Source organism: Anoplophora glabripennis, unplaced genomic scaffold (assembly GCF_000390285.2).
Source record: "Anoplophora glabripennis isolate ALB-LARVAE unplaced genomic scaffold, Agla_2.0 scaffold947, whole genome shotgun sequence".
In the NCBI taxonomy this organism is placed as follows: domain Eukaryota; kingdom Metazoa; phylum Arthropoda; class Insecta; order Coleoptera; family Cerambycidae; genus Anoplophora; species Anoplophora glabripennis.
In genome coordinates, this window is record NW_019417048.1 from 13,769 (window position 1) to 24,439 (window position 10,671).

The 10,671-nt window shown below is 32.6% G+C and overlaps 1 protein-coding gene across 1 annotated transcript; it reads left to right on the forward strand.

Annotated features, from left to right (window-relative positions):
• The first annotated feature begins 408 nt into the window (after positions 1-408).
• Positions 409-10,407, forward strand: LOC108913652. Its single transcript, XM_018719233.2, has 3 exons — positions 409-546; positions 2,598-2,842; positions 9,898-10,407. Exons 2-3 carry the CDS (start codon positions 2,650-2,652, stop codon positions 10,158-10,160), a joined length of 456 nt encoding a protein of 151 aa, XP_018574749.1. The 5' UTR covers positions 409-546; positions 2,598-2,649; the 3' UTR covers positions 10,161-10,407.
• The last annotated feature ends 264 nt before the right edge of the window (positions 10,408-10,671 follow it).

Here is a 10,671-nt window from a genome sequence, read left to right on the forward strand (position 1 = left end):
AATATTTAGAGAAAAACAGCAGAACAGGGTGTGAATGGATGTTAAAAATGGATTGTCCACAAACATATGTGCATGCCATAAAGTAAGTTACATACAGAAAGTGTAGTTTCAGAAGAGAATTTAATAAATGTTCATTCCTATTTCCTTTTATTCCAAGCTGTTTCAAATTTGACATGTTACACAAAATAGCACAAATAGATTAGGGTTTATAATTTATGAAACACATCTGCCAAAATTTATATTGAGGAAAGAATCTACTATAATTTATTTGACTTGTTCAACATCTATATTTAGTTGCCAAGAAATTTATTCTTTTTTCCCCTTTTTCCTATAGGAAAATTTAAACTATCAACTTTTTTTTATTTATAAAAAAAACTAAAAATAAAAAAACCAACATTTTTTCTTAGGTGCTGGAGGTCCTGATTTGTTAGGAAATGTTTATACACCAAGAGGAAATATACAAGTTCAGTCACCATATTTGGAAGTGTCAGCCTTTAATCCAAGAGCAAAGTTATCAGCCACAGGCAAGAAAGCGGATAAAAAAGTGTATGTATTTTAAATTATAGTCAAGATTAATATAATCTCTGCAATTGCTGTACTTATACAGATTTTCAAAAATAATAGATTATAATATTTTCAATTTATCTAACATCTCCATCATTATAATACCTATTATAGTATTTTAAAATATAACTTTTGCATTATGTGGTACTTTTTCAGTTCCAAATTTAATTATTAATGTGTCAGTTTTAACCCTCCAGAGATTAAATTTACTTTTAATCCCTCCAAAAGAAAAAAAAAAAAATAAAAAATAAATATTTATAAATTTAACAACATACATGTCCCATTACCATGGTAACTATACCATGGTAATGGGACATGTATGTTGTTTATTACTAATGGATTACTTAAATTTCGTAATAATATGTAGTGACAATTTTCACTATATAAAAAAATTTGGGTACCTACCTTTTTATGATCTTAAGAGTTTTAAGAACAAACGTGAAATTTAGAAAGTAGGATAAAGATATATTAAGTCATAAAACAAATGAAACTATTTTCACTCTTCTGGACGTAATCGTGAAGCACACTGAATCAGTTTCTCTAGATTCATTCATTTTGAGTTTGAGGTAGAATTTTTTTTATAAAATACCGAACTTTTTTTTTATGCTTAAAAGTGAATTTTTCTGGTGACACTATATAACTGTAACCTAAAATGGAATTGTATGATTTTGTAGCTATATGTGTCCAGAATTAAAAATATTTAAATAAATTAAAAAACAGTGTGCTCTAGAAAGCAAAAAAGTTAGAATTGCAGTGGTAAAGGTTTGAAGGTCATGTTTACAACTATAATAAAAATCACAAAATTGGTGCATTTCCATCTGGTGAGACATCAAGAGTTTTTTATATTTAAGTAGTAATGGTTACATCGTTACTAATTTCTTTTTAGATTTTCCAGATTGGAAAATTAAAAAGAACAAATAGCTCATTCAAAAAACATTGTTTTTCAAATTTGGAGACAACTGGCACTAAGAAGATTTGATTACAAAACCTTAAAATTAGCATTGACTGAAATGCTTTATTAAATGAAGTGATCTATTATTTAGTTGTATTTTGCGCTATATTTCCTTAATTCAGAAAGGAATGCCAAAAGGTATCAAACAATTAATTTTATATACAATTATAATTGGTAATCAATCTTTTAACTTAGAAAATGTTTTATTACTGCCCCAGTAGAACTAATTACAATTTGTGGATTATTTGTTATTTTTAAATTATTATTATTCAACACTACCAAAAAAAGCTGACTCAGCCATAATATAGGGTGTCTGGAAGCTAATGGTACATACTTGGACAAAAATCAACATCATTTAGATCAACTTCATTGGTTTTTTTAGATATTTCAATAAACATTGGTTAAGAAGGCTTTTTGAATGGGCATAATCCATTATTATTGAAATATGTCATTTTTCCTTATATGTAATGTAAATCTTAATATGAAGTCAATGTTCATACAGCATAAAGCTGAATCATTTGATAGTATACCATGACTTTCTGTGCTTTGTAGCTGTTCCAATATGAACTGCAAAACCGGCGGCGATTTTTGCCCTAAGCCACGTGACCTAGAATAAAATCTTGTGACATTAATTTAAAAAAAACTCTATTTTTGATTAGAAAATTGACTTTTTTTAGTAGTAACACAACAGTTAAAAAAAAAGTACTGTCAAATCTATATGTAAAATACGCAATAACACTTAATACCGTGTAATGGATATAACAAATCGCCTGTGATAAATCTGCAAATGCCCTAAGTCATGTGATGGGAGACTATTTTCATCTCACTTTACATCTTGTCCCTTACCCTCTCTCTCTACATACCATCCATAGTATACTTTCAAATGGGCTGAATAATTGCCAGAATATGTAATAACATGCTGTCTCATTTTGATCACTGTTCCATTACTTTAATAGTAAACAGTAATTTTTATTTTAGACATCTGAAATAATTTTAATTAATAATCAATTTTTATGTTTATCTTGAAGTGTGAAAAAAGCTTGTCCTAAACACTTTTTTAATTTTTTGTCTCTACTTTTAGAGATTCTGCTGCTGCTTTAGGTTCATTAAAGGAAACAAGAACTACACTTTGGATGCCATGGAAAAAACAGAGCCGTCCTTTCTCTCCAGATAAAATGGTCATCCCACTTCCTGTGCCACATCCTGCCCACATAGCTGTTACAATTTATAACCGAGATTCTGATGATCCCATACCTCTGGAGTCTGACATTTGTCAAAATATTTTAAGGGGCATAGAGGAAAGCCATGCTTCTCCAGATGACAGTGGTGAGCATACATTAATTCTTTAAATCTGTGAAATAAGTAATAGGTTGATAAAGTCACGTAATATATGCATTGTGAATTGAAACTTGTTTTGTTTAGAAAAATCATTGTCTATTCCAAGACTGCGTTCCTAGCAACTGGGATGTTTTTGTACCATATATTAGTTTGATGCCATTCTGGATTTGATGTAAGAAGTAGTTGTGATAAAATAGAGAAAAACGTTAAGAACAATCTAAAATTGCATATTTTGACTTGCTGAATGGGACATCTGTCTTCATTAGCAATGTTCTTTGTTAACCATTACTGTTGGTTAATATGCGGCTTCCCTCTTGGCACATTTTAGACAATATAGAGTTGTATTCAATCCTGTCGGTACTTGCTATATCAAGGAACTTAGATAGTTACTGCCTTACATCCTCGAAAAACCAGCTTGAAGATCAACCGACTTTCATCATAAAGCTGCAAAATTTTTTGTAGGTGGAAGCCGATGAACTTTTTTTCTGGATCAATTTTCATATTTTATGCAGTATTTCCTGCATCTCTACAGATTTACTGGCAGGCTGTGAATTAATTTTGAGGGATTTTTTTGCAAATTCATAGCTTTGTGAAAAATTGTGTACATTGTTATTTTCAAATTATTGTCCATCCCTAGCCACTACTTTTTCCCATCTTTCTAGCAGCATATAGATTATGCGTCGAAAGAATAATTAATTTTTTGATGCTATCCACCAATCGATCTATTTTTTCAGGCCATATGCCATCGATTAGAACAAGTGATAATCGAAAGGGGCAATGTCTGCTCTGCTCATATACTGGCTGTTTTTCCTTTAAAACGCTCGGCTCAAATGCATAAATTATAGTTGATAGCAATCTCCCGTGATGATTTCATTCGGTTTGAGCAGCTCGTAATAAACTACACCGAGCTGATCCCACCAAATGCAGAGCAGAAGCTTGGAATCATGGTAATTTGGCTTTGTCAACGATGTTGACGCATGACCGGGTTTGTCCCACGATTTTGTACGCTTAGGATTATCATAGCGTATCCATTCCTCATCGCCAGTGAGGATATGATTCAAAAAAAGCACTTTTCTTTGAATTAAACTTGAAAAGTAAAACATCCTGTAAATGGAGTTTTGTTGGTTGGAAATCCAACATCTTTAGAGTTGAGAAAAAATATGTTGTTTACACTTCAGCAAAATGACTTAATAGAAAATTAAAGCCCTATGACAGAGCTCTGACGCGAATATAGTTACAAAAGTGTCCAACATATCTTTATATTTTTGGGGCCACTGAATTGAATTCTTACATCCGTTTGAACCCAACTATACTCGGCGGCCGAAATTATAAAGAGTGACTAATACATAATATAAAAACACTATTACCATAATGCGTATAAAATATAAAATGATTTCTATACGGTTCAATATTATTTATCTTTGTGCCGCTCGCCATGCACATCGGTAGAATCTATAATTGTGTATAGACTGAGTTACTCTGAACGTCGATCTATATTTTATCTCTGTCTTTTGCACTTGGCAGGGAATAGGGAAATGCTTTTTTAGTGGGTGTAAACGGACTTGATTTGCCCGACCTGAGAAACGTCATAGCATAAGCGTAGACGAGGGGTCTAATTCCATGGCTATAATAAATTTATAAATTAAAAAAACACAACTGGGACATTTTAAAATACTGTAATAATTAAAATTGATCAAAGTGCCGGTTATAGCAAACCGTAAAAAATATTAGATGTTATGTTTTATTATGTTTTTTCAATATTTTCTATATCTTGTTGCCTTTTACGCAGACACGCCTATGGATTTTCGTTCCCGGCACGCTTCATCCCCCTTACTAGTCCAAGAGCTAGCGATCAATCATTATCTATAATTTTGGCCGTCGAGTATAGTCAGTAGTCGTCCCTAACCCCAAAAAATATTATCGGCAAAATAGCTTAAATAATCTATTACAGATAAAGAAATTAAAGTTGATTATTATATCCGATTAATCTGTTATTTAGAAAAGTTAGGGGAGAGTGTTGTACATTGGGACACTTTTCACATTAGTAAATATAACTTTTTTATTTATTAACTTAAAAACTTGTGATATGAAAATTGAAACATCTAGTACGTTGATTATATATTAATGTATTCAAAATTTTTTTTAAATATACATTAATTGAAAACATTTTCCTTTTTCAACCTTCTACAAAATGGACCATGGTACAACTTGGTCTTGTACCTTGGACCTAATACTGGTGTACCTTAGTCCAGTTAAAAATAAAACTAAAAACATACATAAAACATCGTAGAACATATAATTCTAAAAAAAAACAAAAATACAAAAGTAAACAAATATTTCTCTAATATTTATTACATTTTCTACTCAACATTATAATGCCCAAAATTCACACCAAAGCTTAACATTTTGGAATTTCGAGCTATTCCACCCACATTGCTAGGTGCGGGTAATTTTGTAATAATATCCTCCTTAAAAAATGAAAAAAATTTTGTTCAATCATTCAAGAACTTATTACTGTCATTATTAAATCGAAGTAAGTATCTAAGTTCATTTTCGTCATCGTAACGAACAATTTCAGCAACGTAGTAGTGAATCTTCTTTTTCCCCGGAACTTTCACTAGTACAAAATCACCGACTCTTAAATCAGGATCTTCAAAATTTTGTTCAGCAATGGTCTCTTCCTGCTCTCGTAAAATCTCCTCAATCCATGTTTCATCCTCAAAGCTGCCGCTTCTAATAGACATATTTTCTGATTCAGAGGTAGATGAAATCTTTCTTTTCTTAAGCGACAGATAAAATATTTTTTTGTAAAATCTCTTGATTAGAGTTGTCGAATACTTGTCTCTTTGTGCTTTTAGCTGTTTTCGGATTAACTTTTTTTAATGCAGCAATTTCCAGTTTTTCTGGAGTGTCTGTTAAGATACAGGATTTGCCTCTTGGTCTTCCTTCGGTAGTCTTTTTACGGGGTGGAGCTTTGGGATAAGGTCGTAACATTTGAGGAGTATGGATACACGAGGTCTATTCGTACTAGTTGCTTTATTATTCTGGCTGCTAATATCTGAGAAACTGGTGGTTACGACGTTTTCTAAATTAGCGCTACTAAAATTTATCACACCTCAAGTACTAGGAGTTGTAGGATGTTCAGCCAAATTGCCAAGATCTTCAAGTTGGGACTGATTTTCCAAGGGACGATCTGTGACGAAAGAGGTTAAAAATTCATCTTCTTCAAATATTCCTTCATTGATCGGATATAGTCCCGACACCTCAAACCCTTTTACAATATTGGTTTGACAGAAGGCCTTTGGAAATGCTTTTCCGATAAGTTCAGCAATATCGTAAATTGTTATGGGTTGTCCTGGATGCATTAGCATCCATTCACTGCAGGCTGTGTTGTAGTATGTTTTCATTGGTCCAAAAACAGTCCAATCTAGCGGCTGCATCTTATGACTTGTGTGTGGGAGAAAGGATAATAGAATGATCCCATTAGTTTTGCAAAATTCAATAACTGGTATGTTGACATGGCTGTCGTGATTATCAAGAAGTAAAAGAATCGGATCTTCAACAGATGGTTTAACGTGATTTTTTAAATGTTCCAGAAATTGCAAAAAAAGCAATGCATTTGACCAACCAGATGAATTAGCGCCGCCAATAGTTCCTACAGGACCTCCTTTTAGCATATGCGCCTTGAAGTTGACTCTAGGGAAAATCAACATCGGAGGAATGTGATTTCCGGATGCATTTATTGCTGCTATTAAGGTAACGTTTTGGCCCCGCTCTCCACTGGTCATCTGTCCTAGTTGCTTTATTCCTTTTGGTCCAATTACTTTAGGCGGTACGTGAACGGTTGGGAATCCGGATTCATCACAATTCCAAATTTTGTGCGGAGGAAATTCATTTCGGGAGAAAACTTGTTTGTAATTTTCAAAAAATGATGTAATATTAGCTTTATTGAAGGAAGTTGAGCGAGCCAGGCTTGTAGGTTCTGGTTTTCGAAGTGATAAATGTCGAGTGTAACGTTTAAGGAAATACCTTAACCATTCCTTGCAAGCTTTTTTATGTTGGTCCCACGATGGTGGAAATTTAATTTTATTTGCTACTGCAAACTGGTAGGCAAGGCACCGAACTTCTATTTTTGTTAAACCATAATGAAGATGGGCAGCTGTAATCAAATATTCTGTCAGGCTATTTTCTTCTTCGACCAAAAAAACTTGTTTCGTTTTATAATTGGCTTGATACTGAAATTCTGCAGAGCCTTCCATTCTTTTATGTTTGCTTAGGTGTCTGATCAATGTTGTTTTAGGAACATCGTAAGTGCGGGAAGCTTCACGAATAGAGACTTCCTTATTTAACACTTTATTAACGGCACATGTAATATAAAGTCGATTTACTGGTGTTCTTTTAACCCCCTTTTTGCTGCGTGGCATGGTTAATGCAAAATCTGAAGAAAACGGTTATTTCAATAATGTAAATGATCGGTATTTATTATTGACGATAAAGGGGTACCGTACCTTGGACCGGTCCATGGTACAGGACCTAGTTACGGTCCAAGGTACAAGCACATGCAAGTAAATTTATTTATTGACAAAAAAAATTTTAGGTTATAATTAAAAACAAAACATTATTATTAAAGGAACGCCTAAGCTTTATTAATCATCTAAGCATAATAAAAAAAACAAAATACTTACCAGTAAAGCGGATAATTCTAAATTTATGATGAGTAAAATATTTACATTTGCTACTACAAAATAATGACACAGCCACAATTTTCAGGGGACTTAAATCTGAATGTCAAAACAATACTTTCTAGCCATCTACATTCGGAGTGAACAATTTGTCATATGCAGCGGCCTCTAGATATATGATTAAAAGCAAATGGTACACGCATACCCAAGGTACAACACTCTCCCCTACTCTCAAATCTGGCACCTGAAGATACACATACGTAAAAAAATGACGGTAGACTACTAAGTAAGACTATAAAAATAAATAAAAAAAATTATTATATTATTATATAATAATAATATGGCGCTGATGGCAAACAAGTGATGTTTACATTGAGGATGCATTGAAGTCAGTCCAGAAGTTTTTAGATAAAAGTGTTTAATCCGAGTTTTTTGTAAGGAATTATTCAAGTATTTTATTTAAGGAAGTGTTCAACTCGTCTTTTATTGAATTGTATCGCAATGATATGTATTACTAATGCCGGTAACGTGCATAGTAGTGGGTTGTGGAAGTCGTGGAAATCGAGACCAAGTTAGCTTTCATAGTGTATCCAACATAACGAATTCTAAATATTTTCCTCATTTAAATGATTTATCGAGAAAACTGCGCCAAACATTGATAGATAAAAGAATAAAATTACTAGAAAATACAAGCGAAATAGAATGGAAATTTATGCCGAGGTAAATTATTATACTTTTTAAAAATCAAGAAAAATTTGTTAAGTACCATCAGGAATTTTTACAATATTAATACATTCCAATTCCTTAATTTATGTATTTTTCATTATAATGCCAACGTTACATTAATTAATATTCTTATATTAGCTTCTTTAAATAATCACTCTGCATATTGATTGACAACAACAAAGACACCTTACTACAATCCACGAAACACTCACTATACAGTTAAAGTTCAAAAAAACAAAGCCAAGCCAACAGAAAAACACAAACTCTTAACAAAGCACACCCAATGTTATATGAATCAAACAAATGTTTGCCCTCGACGCCATATTGAATTCCGATTTTGTCACGTGGTTTGGATTGCCTAAAAAAAGACATAAAGATATGATGGTCAGACTTTATAACTATTATAGTTTTTGAGGTTAGGTTAGCTTTAGTGACCCCAAAAATGTAAAGATATTAACATATCTACCTACGACTATATTAGTGACTACTTGGGTTCAAACAGATGTATGAATTCGATTCAGTGACCCCAAAAATATAAAGATATATTGCTTACACTTCATTCTTAAACATAGAAAAGTGTAATCTTAGAAATTTGCGCTATTTTTTTGAGGTTAGGTACGAACTCTTACTAGTGGAAGTTATATGGATATCAGAATTGGTTTCAGCGATCCCCAAAACATACATTGTGGTGGTTAGACTGTATTACTCATCGTAGAAAAGTATTATTCCAACGATTTGAAATATTTTTAAGGTTAGGGACAAACAGTGACCAGATGGGGTTTAACAAACATTGAATTTGAAATCAGTAACCCCAAAAACGTATAGATATGGTAATTCAGTCTACAATACAGTACATATTTTTATGTTTCTTATCTATCAATATTACTCATTAATCAAAATTTTCCATGATTGCGGATGCCATATTGGAACTGCCATGTTTTTTTGAAATCACCAGACGGCTTTGGATAAAGTTTTTAAATATGAAGTTTTTGACATGTCGAACATCAATATTGATGCCTTTTTATTCTGGGCAGCCCACTGTGCCTGTTGACATGAAACGTGTGACATATAATATATGGAGAATTTTTTTTTACTTTACCGTTAATCTGTGATTCCTGGACCATAGAATATACCCTCCACAGCACTGGTAGCATCTGCAGCGATCCGTGCCTACCTTCACAGTATTCTCCCTTCACGGGTTGTGTGCAGTACGCACGTGTTCCGCATCTTCGAGCTCGCAGTGCTGATCTACATTTCTTCGTACTTTTTCTACTATCCATTTCACTAAATAATTTTCACAAAACGATGCACAAAATTATTGTTGCTCACTGCGGCACACTAATGATAGAATGACGCTCTAGCGAACTGTTAGAATTCACAAAGGGTCCAACCCTTTAATACCCGCTTGACTTCCAGTAAATTACCCATAACTTTCACAATTATTGAAATTTCAATATGAAATTTACACACGGTGTTCTTTAGACGATAAACTAAAAAAAAATTGAAAAAAATATTCCCACTTAAACATTCTTGTATTTTCCAAGAAGGAATTCATGTATTTACTGACATAATAAAAGAATGTTTTTGTCATAAAGAAAAAATCTAACACATTTATATATACATTTTATTTTATAGGCATAGGCAGATTTAGAGGAGGAGGAGATTCCTTTGAGGCCACCAGCTCAAGTTCTGACACTCTCGACAGTCCACAACTAGATGCCATGGAACTAAATCGTCACTCTTCTGAGGGAGTATATCAGTGGACTTTAAGTAACTGGGGTCAACGTAAGCGCAATAATTCAGATAGTGTTCGAGTCGATCTTGCTAGTCCCGAAGATGTTACTTTAGACAGCGATAGCACTAGAGTGGTTTTTAGTACCTATGGGACAACAGTTTGAAGTGTTTTTTTTTTTATATTAAAGTTATTGATGCTCTCTAAAAGGCTTTTTATTCTATAAGTTATTGCTTCAGTTCATTAATAATATTATTAGAAAGGTGCCTCAAAATGCATACATAGCTTTATCAATATTTCAGATATTAAAATTAATAAAGTACAAGTACAATCTATATCAAATTAGGCAGTACTTGTATGTACTAAGTCATTAAATGGTAATTATAATATTACTATTATTGAACATGTCTGGTTAGAAATACAAATGTCCAATTAAATATTTATTTAAAAAAATACAAAATTCCGTTTTTTTTTTAATATACAAGGTGTTCCTAAATAAGTGTCGCAACGGAAAACTGTAAATTTCTCTTGAAAAAAGAAACATTCATTTCCTCCTCCATTTTTCTCTTCGGGCTTTCGTTTTCGAGATACACGGTGTCAAAACTTTATTTTTTTTTTAATTTTTTGCCAATATCTTAGGAACCGTTTGAACTACAGGACTGAGTTTTTGTACACGT

Excerpts from the sequence above, each read along its gene's own strand:
- LOC108913652 (XM_018719233.2), top strand. The coding sequence starts at position 2,650 with ATGCCATGGAAAAAACAGAGCCGTCCTTTCTCTCCAGATAAAATGGTC. Across the intron at positions 2,843-9,897 it reads TGCTTCTCCAGATGACAGTG|GCATAGGCAGATTTAGAGGA; the intron begins GTGAGCATACAT and ends TTTATTTTATAG.